This window comes from Salvelinus alpinus, chromosome 24 (assembly GCF_045679555.1).
Source record: "Salvelinus alpinus chromosome 24, SLU_Salpinus.1, whole genome shotgun sequence".
Taxonomy (NCBI): domain Eukaryota; kingdom Metazoa; phylum Chordata; class Actinopteri; order Salmoniformes; family Salmonidae; genus Salvelinus; species Salvelinus alpinus.
The window spans coordinates 29,739,148-29,757,243 of NC_092109.1; the positions used below are offsets into that span (position 1 = coordinate 29,739,148).

The 18,096-nt window shown below is 46.2% G+C and overlaps 1 protein-coding gene across 4 annotated transcripts in view; it reads right to left on the bottom strand.

Moving 5' to 3' along the window:
- Positions 1-13,198: 13,198 nt before the first annotated feature.
- The window catches only part of LOC139552565 (latent-transforming growth factor beta-binding protein 3-like), a 55,365-nt gene continuing 50,467 nt past the window's right edge, over positions 13,199-18,096 (bottom strand). For 2 of the 4 annotated variants that reach the window (XM_071364402.1, XM_071364405.1), the window contains exons 24-29: positions 17,828-17,968; positions 16,497-16,625; positions 15,194-15,355; positions 14,935-15,024; positions 14,590-14,721; positions 13,199-14,323 (exon numbers count right to left, since the gene is read on the bottom strand). In XM_071364402.1, coding sequence (XP_071220503.1) covers positions 14,148-14,323; positions 14,590-14,721; positions 14,935-15,024; positions 15,194-15,355; positions 16,497-16,625; positions 17,828-17,968 — 830 coding nt within the window. In that variant the 3' untranslated portion in view covers positions 13,199-14,147. The remainder of the gene's footprint in view (positions 14,324-14,589; positions 14,722-14,934; positions 15,025-15,193; positions 15,356-16,496; positions 16,626-17,827; positions 17,969-18,096) is intronic. The other 2 variants (XM_071364404.1, XM_071364406.1) reach the window with 2 other exon arrangements.

The following is an 18,096-nucleotide window of genomic DNA, read 5'->3' on the forward strand; positions in this document are numbered from 1 at the left end:
TTGTGTATGTTCCTTACAACCTAGGTGCTTAGTGTTCCTCTGCAATACAATGCTCAAACTGATGAAAACCAGGAACTGCGACTTCTGTCACGTAGTGTCTATTGTGGTTATGAATGGGCGTGTCGGCTTGTTTTGTTTATGTAAGTGGTCTTGCTGAGGGTTTTGGGTACTGGCCTTAGGATGTGCACTGAGCATGTAATGTTAGAGGGTAAGTTAGAATACTCAACAGTGTACTGTATAGGGAAGATGTGTGTGAACAGCAGGTGTACTAGTTAGTGTTGGTGTTCTATTGTATAACAGACAGTGCTTCCTACACAAGTGTGCTTGTGTAGGAGTGGTGGGTGTAGCTGAGTACATTCACTGTGTTTGTGTAGGAGTGGTAGGTGTAGCTGAGTACATTCACTGTGTTTGTCACGCCCTGGCCTTAGTTATCTTTGTTCTCTTTATTATTTTGGTTAGGTCAGGGTGTGACGAGGGTGGTTTGTGTGTTTTTGTCTCATCTAGGGTGTTTGTACTGTCTAGGTTTCTTTTGTAGAGTTATGGGGTTGTGTTCATTATAGGTGTTCATGTAAGTCTATGGTTGCCTAGATTGGTTCTCAATTAGAGGCAGGTGTTTATCGTTGTCTCTGATTGGGAACCATATTTAGGCAGCCATGTTCTTTGGGTATTTTGTGGATGATTGTTTCCTGTGTCAGTGTTTGTGCCACACGGGACTGTTACGGTTTGTTCACGTTTATTGTTTTGTATTGGTGTTCATAGTTCAGTTTTCTATATTAAAACATGGATACCTACCACGCTGCGTATTGGTCCGATCCTTGTTACACCTCTTCAGAGGAAGAAGAGGAAGACAGCCGTGACAGAAAAATGTCTTGGGGGGGGCTAAAGGGGAGTGTGGCGAAGTCAGGTAGGAGACCTGCGCCAACTTCCCAGGCTTATCGTGGAGAGCGAGAGTACGGGCAGACACCGTGTTATGCGGAAGAGCGCACGGTGTCTCTTGTACGTGTGCTTAGCCCGGTGCGGTACATCCCAGCTCCACGTATCGGCCGGGCTAGAGTGGGCATCGAGCCAGGTGCCATGAAGCCGGCTCAACGCAGCTGGTCTCCAGTGCGTCTCCTCGGGCCGGTGTACATGGCACCAGCCTTACGCATGGTGTCCCCGGTTCGCCAGCACAGCCCAGTGCGGGTTATTCCACCTCCCCGCACTAGTCGGGCGACGGGGAGCATTCAACCAGGTAAGGTTGGGCAGACTCGGTGCTCAAGAGCTCCAGTACGCCTTCACGGTCCGGTATATCCGGTGCCATCTCCTCGCCCTAGCCCAGTACCATCAGTGCCAACACCACGCACCAGGCTTCCTGTGCGTCTTCAGAGCCCTGTTCCTCCTCCACGCACTCGCCCTGTGGTGCGTGTCTCCAGCCCGGTACCACCAGTTCCGGCACCACGCACTAAGCCTCCTGTGCGTCTCCAGAGCCCTGTACGCCCTGTTGCTGCTCCCCGCACTAGCCTTGAGGTGCGTGTCCCTAGCCCGGTACCACCAGTTCCGGCACCACGCACCAGGCATACTGTGCGCCTCAGCAGGCCAGAGTCTGCCGTCTGCCCAGCGCCGCCTGCGCTGCCCGTCTGCCCAGCGCCGTCTGAGCTGCCGCCTGCGCTGCCCGTCTGCCCAGCGCCACCTGCGCTGCCCGTCTGCCCAGCGCCGTCTGAGCTGCCCGTCTGCCCAGCGCCAACTGAGCTGCCCGTCTGTCCTGAGCCTTCAAAGCCGCCCGTCTGTCCTGAGCCTTCAAAGCCGCCCGTCTGTCCTGAGCCTTCAGAGCCGTCCGTCAGTCAGGAGCCGCTAGAGCCGTCCGTCAGACAGGAGCCGCCAGAGCCGCCCGCCAGACAGGAGCCGCCAGAACCGCCCGCCAGACAGGAGCCGCCAGAGCCGCCCGCCAGACAGGAGCCGCCAGAGCCAGCCGCCCGCCAGACAGGAGCCGCCAGAGCCGCCCGCCAGACAGGAGCCGCCAGAGCCGCCCGCCAGACAGGAGCCGACAGAGCCGCCCGCCAGACAGGAGCCGACAGAGTCGTCAGTCAGCCAGGACCGGCCAGAGTCGTCAGTCAGCCAGGACCGGCCAGAGTCGTCAGTCAGCCAGGACCGGCCAGAGTCGTCAGCCAGGATCGGCCAGAGTCGTCAGTCAGCCAGGATCGGCCAGAGTCGTCAGTCAGCCATGACCGGCCAGAGTCGTCAGTCAGCCATGACCTGCCAGAGCCGTCAGTCAGCCATGACCTGCCAGAGCCGTCAGTCAGCCATGACCTGCCAGAGCCGTCAGTCAGCCATGACCTGCCAGAGCCGTCAGTCAGTCCGGAGCTGCCCCTCAGTCCGGAGCTGCCCCTCAGTCCGGAGCTGCCCCTCAGTCCGGAGCTGCCCCTCAGTGCCCCTCCGTCCAGAGGCGCCCATCAGTCTAGTGGGGTTAATTTGGAGGGTCGCCATTAAGAGGAGGCCACGGAAGCGGGAATTAACTATGGTGGGGTGGGGGCCACGTCCAGCGCCAGAGCCGCCACCGTGGACAGATGCCCACCCAGACCCTCCCCTATAGGTTCAGGTTTTGCGGCCGGAGTCCGCACCTTTGGGGGGGGAACTGTCACGCCCTGGCCTTAGTTATCTTTGTTCTCTTTATTATTTTGGTTAGGTCAGGGTGTGACGAGAGTGGTTTGTGTGTTTTTGTCTCGTCTAGGGTGTTTGTACTGTCTAGGGTTTTTTTGTAGAGTTATGGGGTTGTGTTCATTATAGGTGTTTATGTAAGTCTATGGTTGCCTAGATTGGTTCTCAATTAGAGGCAGGTGTTTATCGTTGTCTCTGATTGGGAACCATATTTAGGCAGCCATGTGCTTTGGGTATTTTGTGGATGATTGTTTCCTGTGTCAGTGTTTGTGCCACACGGACTGTTACGGTTTGTTCACGTTTATTGTTTTGTATTGGTGTTCATAGTTCAGTTTTCTATATTAAAACATGGATACCTACCACGCTGCGTATTGGTCCGATCCTTGTTACACCTCTTCAGAGGAAGAAGAGGAAGACAGCCGTGACAGTGTTTGTATAGGAGTGGTGGGTGTAGCTGAGTACAGACAGTGTGTTTGTCTAGGAGTGGTGGGTGTAGCTGAGTACATTCACTGTGTTTGTGTAGGAGTGGTGGGTGTAGCTGAGTACAGACAGTGTTTTTGTGTAGGAGTGGTGGGTGTAGCTGAGTATAGACAGTGTGTTTGTGTAGGAGTGGTGGGTGTAGCTGAGTATTAGTGTACTGTAAGTGTGACCCCGTGTAAAGAGTGTATAATAGTGTGACAATAGTACCGCCCCACATATTTAACGCCCCCTTCCCTCCCTCCCTCCCTGGGTCCTGCGGACTGGGATCTGCTACCTCCTCCTCATTAGCAAACCTCACTAATTATACCCTAACGAGGTGCCGTGCCTGCGGGGCCTTGATCACTTCAATATTTAAAGAAAGTAGTCTCCGTGGCTTCTTTCTAGGGCCGTGTTCCCCTGCTCAGACGTTGCATGCATCAACCAATGGTTGCGTGCCACGTCATCGATTGTGTCATCAACTGACAGATTGCTATAACATATGATGTGGTTACTTGATACTTAAAATACCTATCCAGGCGTTGTAAGATATGGTAGGCGTCAGCCACGCCTGGGCAGAGGAACGCACCCTTTATTTGGTCCGTGAGATGGTGGGATGGAAGACAGGAAGGTGGGATGGAAGACAAGAAGTGAGACAGTATGGAGGCAAACCCACCACCTCTGGCCTGGTCTCCATACTGTTAGGAACAGTCTTTCTCACTCCCCACTGGGCACAGACGACGTCCATTCCACGTTGGTTCAACTTATTTTTATTGAAATGATGTGGAAACAACATTGATTCAACCAGTGTGTGCCCAGGTTGTCATTACCGTCCAACATTACTTTCATCCCTGCAGTTTGACTGAGAACCAGTCAAACATGGATCCTGTTGCTATGCAACTCCAGTATCATTCTCATTTTTACCAGTGTGCCAGTAGAACATGGAGCTCATAACAGATCATATGAGAAAGCAAATCGATACATAATTTATCAATTTGATTTGATTTGATTTGCTGCTCGTCGGTTTGAGTGGCACACAGAAAAAGGTTACGCTTTTGAGTATCCAATTACTACCACAATATTACCGTAAGTATTTAGTTAGTAAATAGTGATCAGGACGGCGGACTCTAAACCTGATCCTCCTAGAATAGTCTTGCCGTTCATTGACTCCGCCCAGCCAAGCACTGACCTATGACTCCCTCCATCCTCACCCTCTCCACCGTCACCTAAACCGGAGTGATCCAGAATGTTCTATCACAGGAGGCCACTGAAATAACTGCTTCACACTTCCACCTCATCTGACCTCCAGCCGATAATCTCAGGTTCCCAGACCTTTAGACTGAGCTGGAGGGAGATCTGACAGTGGCTAGGCAATCCTTGAACTTCAGTCAATTATTTTACTGAAGACTGTGTTTGTTTTCTGTGATTGTGTTTTGCTTTTCATGTATTGATGTGTATAATGAATACTGATGTGTATAGTGTATATTGATGTGTTTGATATGTAATGATGTGTGTAAAAGAGACCTTGGTCTCAGCATGACTCCCTGTCAAAATAAAGGTTCAATAATAAATACAATAAAAACCAAGTGCTGATCCATCTGTGGCTGTGTGAGGATAACAGAGTTATTTTAACTTGTCTAATTCTATGTGTAATCCTGATACACCTCACCCCAACACACCTCAACACCACCACCCCCCCAACACACCTCAACACCACCACTCCACCCTGACACACCTCACCACCACCATCCCCCCAACACACCTCAACACCACCACTCCACCCTGACACACCTCACCACCACCATCCCCCCAACACACCTCAACACCACCACCCCCCCAACACACCTCAACACCACCACTCCACCCTGACACACCTCACCACCACCATCCCCCCAACACACCTCAACACCTCAACACCACCACTCCACCCTGACACACCTCACCACCACCATCCCCCCAACACACCTCAACACCACCACTCCACCCTGACACACCTCAACACCACCACTCCACCACCATCCCCCCAACACACCTCAACACCACCACTCCACCCTGACACACCTCACCACCACCACTCCACCCTGACACACCTCAACACCACCACTCCTCCCCTGACACACCTCACCACCACCACTCCACCCTGACACACCTCAATACCACCATCCCCCCGATAACACCTCACCACCACCACCCCACCCCGACACACCTCAACACCATCATCCCCCCAACACACCTCGACACCTCAACTCCACCCTGACACACCTCACCACCACCATCCCCCCAACACACCTCACCACCACCACTCCACCCTGACACACCTCAACACCACCACTCCACCCTGACACATCTCAACACCACCATCCCCCCAACACACCTCAACACCTCAACTCCACCTTGACACACCTCACCACCATCATCCCCCCAACACACCTCAACACCACCAATCCACCCTGACACACCTCAACACCTCAACTCCACCCTGACACACCTCACCACCATCATCCCCCCAACACACCTCAACACCACCACTCCACCCTGACACACCTCACCACCACCATCCCCCCGACACACCTCAACACCACCACTCCACCCTGACACACCTCACCACCACCATCCCCCCGACACACCTCAACACCACCACTCCACCCTGACACATCTCAACACCACCATCCCCCCAACACATCTCAACACCTCAACACCTCAACTCCACCCTGACACACCTCACCACTATCATCCCCCCAACACACCTCAACACCACCACTCCACCCTGACACACCTCACCACCACCATCCCCCCGACACACCTCAACACCACCACTCCACCCTGACACACCTCAACACCACCACTCCACCCTGACACACCTCACCACCACCATCCCCCCAACACACCTCAACACCACCACTCCACCCTGACACACCTCACCACCACCATCCCCCCAACACACCTCAACACCACCACTCCACCCTGACACACCTCACCACCACCATCCCCCCGACACACCTCAACACCACCACTCCACCCTGACACACCTCACCACCACCACTCCACCCTGACACACCTCACCACCACCATCCCCCCGACACACCTCAACACCACCACCCCACCCCGACACACCTCACCACCACCATCCCCCCAACACACCTCTGTCTGTGTTACAGACATATTCCCTGAAGCTCTTGGCATTTTCAAGCAAGGGTTCCACCTAGTGGATGGACAATCAATAAAACATCTACAACTGAAGCAGTCTCATAATTGAATGAGCTTCTTTTGAGACGTGCAGTCTAATTTGCACAGTGTATAAAGATGAGGAATAAGGATGTCTTAGTTGTACTTTGCATAGTTAATCATTAATCACTGTGCTTGACATCTTGTGTTTGGCATTTTCACTACTAAGATGGGAATTGTTCAAACCATGTTGTTCTTTCTGGTTTGGCCAAAGTAACAATCAGATGCTGCTGAAAGTATTAACATAATCCTACATTTTGGCATGTGAGAATGTTGTCCAGCATTTGATCTCAGATCTGGGTATGCTTATGAAAGCTTTTAGGCCATGGATCCCAAGGCAGGTTGGTTCACAAGTAACCTGCTGCAATTTGCCTGTGCAGTGCATTCGGAAAGTATTCAGGCCCTTGACTTTTTCCACATTTTATTACGTTACAGCCTTATTCTAAAATGTATTAAATAAAACATTTTCCTCGTCAATCTACACACAATACCCCATAATGACAAAGTGAAAACTGTTTTTTAGAAATGTTTGCAAATGTATAAAAAATTTAAAACAGAAATACCTTATTTACATAAGTACTAAGACCTTTTGAAATTAAACTCAAAATTGAGCTCAGGTGCATCCTGTTTCCATTGATCATCCTTAATTGGAGTCCACCTGTGGTAAATTCAAATGATTGGACATTATTTGGAAAGGCACACACTTGCCTATATAAGGCCCCACAGTTGACAGTGCATGTCAGACCAAAATCCAAGCCATGAAGTCGAAGTAATTGTCCGTAGAGCTCCGAAACAGGATTGTGTCAAGGCACAGATCTGGGGAAGGGTACCAAAACATTTCTGCAGCATTGAAGGTCCACAAGAACACAATAGCCTCCATCATTCTTAAATGGAAGACGTTTGGAACCACCAAGACTTTTCCTAGAGCTCGCCACCCGGCCAAACTGAGCAATTGGGGGAGAAGGGCCTTGGTCAGGGAGGTGACCAAGAACCCAATGTTCACTCTAACAGAGCTCAAGATTTCCTCTGTGGAGATGGGAGAACCTTCCAGAAGGACAACCATCTCTGCAGCACTCCACCAATCAGGCCTTTATGGTAGAGCGGCCAGACGGAAGCCACTCCTCAGTAAAAGGCCCATGACAGCCCGCTTGAAGTTTGCCAAAAGGCACCTGAAAGACTCTCAGACCATGAGAAACAAGATTGAACTCTTTGGCCTGAATGCCAAGCGTCACGTCTGGAGGAAACCTGGCACCATCCCTACGGTGAAGCATGGTGGTAGCAGCATCATGCTGTGGGGATGTTTTTCAGTGGCAGGGACTGGGAGACTAGTCAGGATCGAGGACAAGATGAACGGAGCAAAGTACAGAGAGATCCTTGATGAAAAAAAAACCTGCTCCAGAGCGCTCAGGGCCTCAGACTGGGGGCGAAGGTTCACCTTCCAACAGGACAATGCCCCTAAGCACACAGCAAAGACAACGCAGGAGTAGCTTTGGAACTACATGTAGTCTCTGAATGTCCTTCAGTGGCCCAGCCAGAGTTCAAACCTGATCAAACATCTCTGGAGAGACCTAGAATAATAGTGAAGACATCAAAACAATGAAATAACACATATACAGTGAGGGAAAAAGTATTTGATCCCCTGCTGATTTTGTACGTTTGCCCACTGACAAAGAAATGATCAGTCTATAATTTTAATGGTAGGTTTATTTGAACAGTGAGAGACAGAATAACAACAAAAATATCCAGAAAAATGCATGTCAAAAATGTTATAAATTGATTTGCATTTTAATGAGGGAAATAAGTATTTGACCCCTTCTCAATCAAAAAGATTTCTGGCTCCCAGGTGTCTTTCATACAGGTAACGAACGGAGATTAGGAGCACACTCTTAAAGGGAGTGCTCCTAATCTCAGTTTCTTACCTGTATAAAAGATACCTGTCCACAGAAGCAATCAATCAATCAGATTCCAAACTCTCCACCATGGCCAAGACCAAAGAGCTCTCCAAGGATGTCAGGGACAAGATTGTAGACCTACACAAGGCTGGAATGGGCTACAAGACCATCGCCAAGCAGCTTGGTGAGAAGGTGACAACAGTTTCTGTGATTATTCGCAAATGGAAGAAACACAAAAGAACTGTCAATCTCCCTCAGCCTGGGGCTCCATGCAAGATCTCACCTCGTGGAGTTGCAATGATCATGAGAACGGTGAGGAATCAGCCCAGAACTACACAGGAGGATCTTGTCAATGATCTCAAGGCAGCTGGGACCATAGTCATCAAGAAAACAATTGGTAACACACTATGCCGTGAAGGACTGAAATCCTGCAGCGCCCGCAAGGTCCCCCTGCTCAAGAAAGCACATATACATGCCCGTCTGAAGTTTGCCAATGAACATCTGAATGATTCAGAGGACAACTGGGTGAACGTGTTGTGGTCAGATGAGACCAAAATGGAGTTCTTTGGCATCAACCCAACTTGCCGTGTTTGGAGGAGGAGGAATGCTGCATATGACCCCAAGAAACCATCCCCACCGTCAAACATGGAGGTGGAAACATTATGCTTTGGGGGTGTTTTTCTGCTAAAGGGACAGGACAACTTCACCGCATCAAAGGGACGATGGACGGGGCCATGTACCGTCAAATCTTGGGTGAAAACCTCCTTCCCTCAGCCAGGGTATTGAAAATGGGTCGTGGATGGGTATTCCAGCATGACAATGACCCAAAACACACAGCCAAGGCAACAAAGGAGTGGCTCAAGAAGAAGCACATTAAGGTCCTGGAGTGGCCTAGCCAGTCTCCAGACCTTAATCCCATAGAAAATCTGTGGAGGGAGCTGAAGGTTCGAGTTGCCAAACGTCAGCCTCGAAACCTTAATGACTTGAAGAAGATCTGCAAAGAGGAGTGGGACAAAATCCCTCCTGAGATGTGTGCAAACCTGGTGGCCAACTACAAGAAACGTCTGACCTCTGTGATTGCCAACAAGGGTTTTGCCACCAAGTACTAAGTCATGTTTTGCAGAGGGGTCAAATACTTATTTCCCTCATTAAAATGCAAATCAATTCATAACATTTTTGACATGCGTTTTTCTGGATTTTTTTGTTGATATTCTGTCTCTCACTGTTCAAATAAACCTACCATTAAAATTATAGACTGATCATTTCTTTGTCAGTGGGCAAACGTACAAAATCAGCAGGGGATCAAATACTTTTTTCCCTCACTGTAGATGTAGAAACCAAAAAAGTGTTAAACAACTCAAAATATATTTGAGATTCTTCAAAGTAGCCACCCTTTGCCTTGATGACAGCTTTGCACACTCTTGGCATTCTCTCAACTAGCTTCACCTGGAATACTTTTCCAACTGTCTTGAAGGAGTTCCCACATATGCAGAGAAGTTGTTGGCTGCTTTTCCTTCACTCTGCGGTCCAACTCATCCCAAACCATCTCAATTGGCTTGATGTCGGGTGATTGTGGAGGCCAGGTCATCTGATGCAGCACTCCATCACTCTCCTTCTTGGTAAAAATAGCCCTTACACAGCCTGGAGGTGTGTTGGGTCATTGTCCTGTTAAAAAACAAATGATAGACAGACTAAGCGCAAACGAGATGGGATGGCGTATCGCTGCAGAATGCTGTGGTAGCCATGCTAGTTAAGTGTGCCTTGAATTAAAAATAAATCACCAATCACCAGCAGAGCACCCCCACACCATCACATCTCCTCCTCCATGCTTTACGGTGGGAACCACACATGCGGAGATCATCCTTTCACTTACTCTGCATCTCACAAAGACACGGACAGACCAAAGGACAGATTTCCACTGGTCTAATGTCCATTGCTCGTGTTTCTTGGCCCAAGCAAGTCTCTTCTTCTTATTGGTGTCCTTTAGTAGTGGTTTATTTGCATCAATTCGACCATGAAGGCCTGATTTTCCTCTGAACAGTTGATTTTGAGATGTGTCTGTTACTTGAACTCTGTGAAGCATTTATTTGGGCTGCAATCTGAGGTGTAGTTAACTCTAATGAACGTATCCTCTGCAGCAGAGGTAACGCTGGGTATTCCTTTCCTTTGGCGGTCCTCATGAGAGCCAGTTTCTTCATAGCGGTTGATGTTATTTGCAACTGCACTTGAAGAAACTTTTAACGTTCTTGAAATGTTCATGTCTTAAAGTAATGATGTAGTGTCATTTCTCTTTGCTTATTTGAGCTGTTCTTGCCATAATATGGACTTGGTCTTTTACCAAATAGGACTATCATCTGTATACCACCCCTACCTTGTCACAACACAACTGATTGGCTCTAATGCATTAAGAAGGAAAGAAATTCCACAAATTCACTTTTAAAGGCACACCTGTTTATTGAAATGCATTCCAGATGACTACCTCATGAAGCTGGTTGAGAGAATGCCAAGAGTGTGCAAAGCTGTCATCAAGGCAAAGGGTGGCTACTTTGAGCAATCTCAGATATATTTTGATTTGTTTAACACTTTTTTGGTGTCTACATTATTCCATATGTGTTATTTCATAGTTTTGATGTCTTCACTATTATTCTACAATGTAGAACATAGTCAAAATAAAGAAAAATCCTGGAATGAGTAGGTGTGTCCACACTTTTGACTGGCACTGTATGTAAATGTGATATTTCAGTTTTTTGTTTTTAATACATTTGCAAAAATGTCTTAAAACCTGTTTTTGCTTTGTCATTATGAGGTATTGTGTGTAGATTGTTGAGGTGGGGGAAAACGATTTAATCATTTTTAAAATAAGGCTGTAATGTAACAAAATGTGGAATAAGTCAAGGCGTCTGAATACTTTCCGAATGCACTGTACAGATTAAAATAATCCTGAAACTTCAGATGCAACTTCATATGGAACAACTGATATAAACAGACTTGAAACATCATCCACAACCACAGATACAATAAAAAACATCAACCAAATCTGAAAAGTCATCCACCACCACGTTTAGAACATCCCCATCAACCAAACCTGAAACATCATCCAAACATACAAAATTCCCATCAACTGTACTTGAAAAATCGGTGAAAGTCAGTTCTGATTCTTAAACCTTTACAACAGATGAAACCATAGGCACTATTTCATTAGAAAAACTATCAACAGCCTACATTCAAACATCTGAAACTGATACATCAACTATAACTACAAGTGACTCTTCAGCTATTGCTGTATCTGCAACACGGTTGATAGTTACATAGGAAATGATAACCTGAAGCATCATCCACAGCCACATACACAACATCCTCATCAACCGAAACAGACACACCATCCACAACTAAAACATTCCCATCAACCAAACTTGAAACACCATCCATAATTACAACTCTAACATCATCCACAACTACAGCATCCCTATCACCTGAAACTGAAACATCAACTACAACTACAACATCCCTCTCAACCGAAACTAAAACATCATCCACAACTACAGATAAAACATCCCAATCAACCAAACCTTAAACATCATCCCACAGCCACTACACAACATTCCCATAAACCGGAGCTGAAACATCATCCACAACTACAACATTCCCATCAACCAAAACTGAAACATCATCCACAACTACAGATACAACATCCCAATCAACCAAACCTGAAACATCATCCCACAGCCACTACACAACATTCCCATAAACCGGAGCTGAAACATCATCCACAACTACAACATTCCCATCAACCAAAACTGAAACATCATCCACAACTACAGATACAACATCCCAATCAACCAAACCTGAAACATCATCCCACAGCCACTACACAACATTCCCATAAACCGGAGCTGAAACATCATCCACAACTACAACATTCCCATCAACCAAAACTGAAACATCATCCACAACTACAGATACAACATCCCCATCAACCAAACCTGAAACATCATCCCACAGCCACATACACAACATTCCCATAAACCGGAACTGAAACATCATCCACAACTACAACATTCCCATCAACCAAACCTGAAACATCATCCAGAACCACATACACAACATCCCCATCAACCAAACCTGAAACATCATCCACAATTACAACTGAAACATCCACGACTACAACATCCCTATCAACCCAAATTGTAAAATCATCCACAAGAAGGAGGAGCGGCGACGTATAAATCATTTCAAATTCCTTATATTAAGCAAACCAGACGGCACCTATTTTTATATTAATTATTTATTTATTTTTACGGATAGCCAACACGCAGACATAATTTACAAATGAAGCATGTGTATTTAGTGAGTCTGCCAGATCAGAGGCAGTGGGGGTCATCCTGAGATGTTCTCTTGATAAGTGAGTGAATTGGACCATTTTCCTGTTCTGCTAAGCATTCAAAAATGTAACTAGTACTTTTGGGTCTCAGGGAAAGTGTATGGAGTAAAAAGTCCATTATATTCTTTAGGAATGTAGTGAAGTAAAAGTTGTGAAAAATGTAAATAGTAAAGTACAGATACCCCCAAAAAACTACTTAAGTAGTACTTTAAAGTATTTTTGCCCAAGTATTTTACACCATTGCTTTCTTCACTTGTTGAATACATCTCTGTCAGATATTCCCTGTTTGATGGTATACTCTGTATCAGAGTTTCACAGCCAGAGGTATTAATAGAGGGAGAATTTCACACCAATCAATGACAATGAATATTTAAAACTGATTATATTTATATTTTGATTATAGTTTCTTTGCTTGCCAGAAGCTCTTATCTTAATCGTCTCACTAAGTGTACATTTAATATGTTATTCATTTATGAAGCAACCTGCTCTATATTGTGTTAGTCTCTGTTGATTTTCTTCTCATGGACAGAACACGATATGGATGGGAAAGACCTCTAATCCCAAAGAAAGAACAAACCTCCTTTATAAAAAATACACTCACAAACACATATTTGGGTGGTTGACTTCTGCCGTTAATTTATTTTTCCGCTCAAAAGCCTCGTTCGTTCCTTACAATGCATAGACAAACAAACGGACATTTTGTTAAGAGAAGTCACTAAACATGCCATTCCATTTACTTTGGGGTCGATTTACCACCGTACTCCTGAGGATTCCCTCTGAATCCATGAGTTAGGTCTGAATACGACCTCTTACCCCTTCACCTTTACTCAGCTTCAATTGTATTCAAAGTGCACATGTCAAAAATCTAAAAGGTGTTTAATGGCTTTACAATGAAGTTTAATCTCTTTCCAAAACATCCCACAAAACAGATGATTACAGGAGCATGATAGGCACTGAGCTAACAGTCAACAAAGTAATCACCACTTTACATACTGTACAAAACTGGACAATGGAGGAGGACAGCGACAGAGGACGATAAAAAAATGTAGGATAATGGTCTGCTACTCATACAGGCATTCAGACATACAGGAAGGGAGTGGGAGGAAGGGAGAAACCTCCTCGTCAAACTGCAGGAGAGCTTAAGATTCATGGATGTATAAAATCAATGCAACAAGGACAAAACTCAACAACTAAACAAAACACACATTTAACAGTCAATGGACACAAACATAAAAATTAAATACAAAAATACATAAAAATATGTTACCTTCATCTGTATTTTCCCCCCAAATCATTAACTGAACTAGGGATGAGGGAAAAATAGTTGTTCAGAGCCAAACTGGAAGCCTATGGTGCATCTCATTTCAGTGAAGGAGGAGCCGACAACAACAGCAAAAACACATTTTGTCCATTTCAAACATTTTAAATGAGCCCATTGAAGACACCACAATGTTTTCGAGGGACACTTCAAGGAGAGACAGGCACATACTGAATACTGAACTTATAAGACAGAGGGGTTACATGTGCTTATTTGTGTGTGTTTGACAGAGATAAAGCTGTTATAGAGCCCTGGAACGGATATGTTGGGCCTTGGTGCCTGGTACACATATGTTGGGCCTTCGTGCAGGGACAAAGCCATTTTTGCAGTAGCATTTGAACGAGCCAATGCTGTTGACGCACCGGGCATTCTTGCATGGATTAACTCGAACCCCTGGTTCAGCACACTCATCAATATCTGAAAAGAGAGAGAGAGGGAGGGAGAGAGAGAGGGAGAAGGTTTGAAACAAAACAGAGAGCTCGCCATTTCTGCCTGCACATCTATTTACATATGAAATCAACAACCAGATGTTCCTTTAAATTCTAAATTAGATTTCAGGCATTGTCGGTCAAAACACTTGAACAAAGGACAACAGCTACAAATTATACAGAGACACTTCTGTTCACAGAATTCATAAGCATCCAATTGACAAGACAGGCAGAATATGTGGGTTGTTAACATACCTGTGCAGCGGGTGCGGGAGTGGTCCAGTCTAAAGCCTGTGTTACAATCACACATAGTGCTCAAGTAGGAACGCACACAACGGCCATTGGCACAACTACACTCATCTGAGTCCTCTTCTGAACTATCGCCTTCTGAGCCAAAACAGAAAAAGAGAGTGCGCGAGAGAGAGAAAGAAAGATAGAGAAAGAGAGACAGAGAAAAAGAGCGAAAGATAGAGAGAGAGAGAGAGAGAGACAGGAGAGAGGGAGAGCAAATATTATTCAAGTGGTAAGAGTTTGTGCTCTGAGGTGATTTTATAACCAAATTCAGAGAATAATAAAATATATTACAGGCATTACCAGTACCTGGGTTGTAGTTGGCGAAAGCTGCCAGGAAATCTCCCTCACCATCAGACTCTGTCTCCAAGTGCATGTCACACAGCCGGTTAAAGATCACTGAACGAGAGGAAGAATTAAGATGAACTTAATTAAGTTATTAGTATTAGACTATTAATATTAGAGTATTAGAGTGTTAGACTACTATGCTGATACAGGCTAAAACTGTAATGACCAGCAGACTAGACACTAAAAACCAGTCAAATAATGACTGAGTACTGGTGCCCACCTGAGTTTCTTTGTGGGCAGGTCCTACACTCAGGGCCCCAGCCACGGCCATAGTGACAGCAGCACTCAGAGTAGGTGAACACCAGGCCGTTTCTGGGGTGGCTACAGATCAGATCCTCATCCACCTGCAGGAAACACACGTCCTTATGGGCCGCCGTGCGGTCTAAGGTAGGGAGGGGGGAAAGGGAGAGAAAGAGACAGATAGAGAGCAAGAGAGAGAGAGAGAGAGAGAGAGAGAGAGAGAGAGAGAGAGAGAGAGCAAGAGAGAGGAGAGAGAGAGAGAGAGCGAGCAAGAGAGAGAGAGACAGAGAGAGAGAGAGAGAGCAAGCAAGAGAGAGACAGAGAGAGAGAGAAAGAGAGAGAGGAATATTAAGGATTATTCCATCAAATCAACAAGCCAATCTTTGCCTCTACATTATAGAGCAGGCCAGATCCTGCCACTTATAATGACCTCTATGATTAACCAAGTCATTACTCAGCATGTTAATAGGCGCCAGGTAGATATGAATAAGTGATGAGGCCTAGCTTGAGGTGGTAGGGCTCAGTGCTATACCAGACCCCTCCTCTGCACATTCATTTACAGTCACACATCACACACAAGGATGGCCCCATAAAAACCACACAGACACAATAAAGTAAAAGCTAGATTGTCAATACAAACTTGTGAGACTTTACAACAAGAATATGCAAAGAAAGTAACACAATCGGAAGAGTAATGTCACAACATCGTATCCAAGTGTTACAGCATCACATGTATCGCAACAGTCAACAGTTTGGTTAAAAGGAGAAACAATGCTTTGGAGAAAGGTGCAGAAAATGCCACAAGCAATATCACTTTTACTTATACTCTCCCATTTTACTTATACTCTCCCATTTTACTTATACTCTCCCATTTTACTTATACTCTCTCACTGCGTCTCAGACGCACAAGCACATGCACACAATGAAGGATGAAGTACTGAAGTGTTTTCCTGTGACTATGCAAGCTTAGTGGGGCAACCACATAAACGGAAACTGAGAAATGTGCAACAGGATCACACTGGACCTATAGAACTGAGATCACATTGACCATCTCAAGTCTCATGATCTCCCTCACTAAACTGAGAGTGTGTTTCTATAGAAACAAGCAAGAGGGGGAGTGCTGAGCCTGTGCATGGAGTCAGTATTGGGGAACGGGGGCTCAAAGGGGGAGTAGTTAAAAAGAGTAGCAGGAGTGGCAGGTGTACAGGTAAGCCAAAACTCAGGTGAGCTGAGCACTGATTGGTTAGGCTCAGGTGAGTTGAGTGCCGATTGGTTATACCCACCGTCATAGACGCACTGTTTGAGCGCTGCGCTGAAGGTGAGGGGCTGGGTACATATACAGTGAAAGGAGCCGGGTGTGTTCACACACCTCCCATTCTTACAGTACGAGGGGTCCTGGCACTCATTGATATCTGCAAGGGGCACCACAGACACCACAGACATGGGTTACACAACCTACGGACGGAAGGACAGACACCAGCCTGGGGACAGCTCTTAATGTGATGTAACGTTGAACAGGCCTACTGGCAGATCACTATGTTACACTGCTTCCTGAGAGCATGCACCAGAGTGTTTGGGTGTTTATTGATGGGTTGAGGATCTTCACAATTAACATGGCCCAGTAGTGGCTATAGTATAGGACCAGGGTTGTGTTTGAATTCATCTCTATCTATCTACAGTATGTCAGGAGTTGACAAACGTTTTGGATCCAGGGACCCATTTTGTGATAGCAAATTCATCAGGGACCCCCCACAAAAGCAGAACACAACTCGGACTTTGGAGTGCGATAAAAATAGCATACAAGGAGTTTACTGTGACAGCTGCAGTGCATGGCCAGACTAACCAAGTCTCAGGCCCTGGGAAATAACATTTTAAAGGCCCCACTCTTTGCATCGGAGATAACATTTTAATGCTAATTTTCTGCAACTTTACACATTTTGCCATAGGCAGAGAGAAAATGTTGCAGTTTAAAAGCTAATTTCCTGCAACTCCTCACATTTCCACATGGGGCAGACAGACAATTTTGCAGTTTTAAAGCTTAAATGACAGTGCATTTATGTTCAAAACAACATTTTTAGGGAATACAAGAAGTATTTAAAAACTGGATTTAAAAAACTGGATCATTGATGGAGTACTGTGGATCCCTGTGAGCCTCCCAGGCCCTGTTGTGCATCCAAGGGTATATTATAGATACAAAATATTAGTTTGCATTGCACTTTCTACACTTCTTCCACAGACCCCTTGGACAAATCAGTTACATTTTTAATATTTATACAAAAAAAATCTGTCCGTGGACGCCCTGCAGTACCTCCGCGAACCCCAGGTGTCCAGTTGGTGAACCACTTATCTATGTGACAGATATGAGGTTATGTGAATGTAAGAGCGTTTGAGGTTGGAGGGGCAGGCCTGGCTGATTAGTAGTTTTAGACTGGAACTAACATTATAAAACATTCTCTCATTCATCCTCCCTCGCCCATACACAGAGATTCACCACTGAGAACCAACCCACTGTGAACTACACTACCCAGCCATCTCACACCACCACCTCCAAAACATCCATCCTGAGATTCCTGAGCCCACCTCCTCCCCTCTTAGTCTCCTCTCCTCCACTTACCAGCCTGCTCCTCTAAGGTCACACAGCTGTTGCGGTCAGTGGCCAGGATCCAGGGGGGAGAGCAGATGCAGTAGTAGGACCCAGGGGTGTCCACACAGTGGCCACTCTTACAGTTCAATTGATCCTGGCACTCATCCACACCTGCAGCAACAAAAAAACACTGCTGACTTAACACACGTCCTCCTCTCTGGCCTGGCCTGGCCTGGCCTGTACTGTACCGCCCTGTGTGTGTGGATACAGCATGTACAGTAGAGGGCATTTAGCCAGAC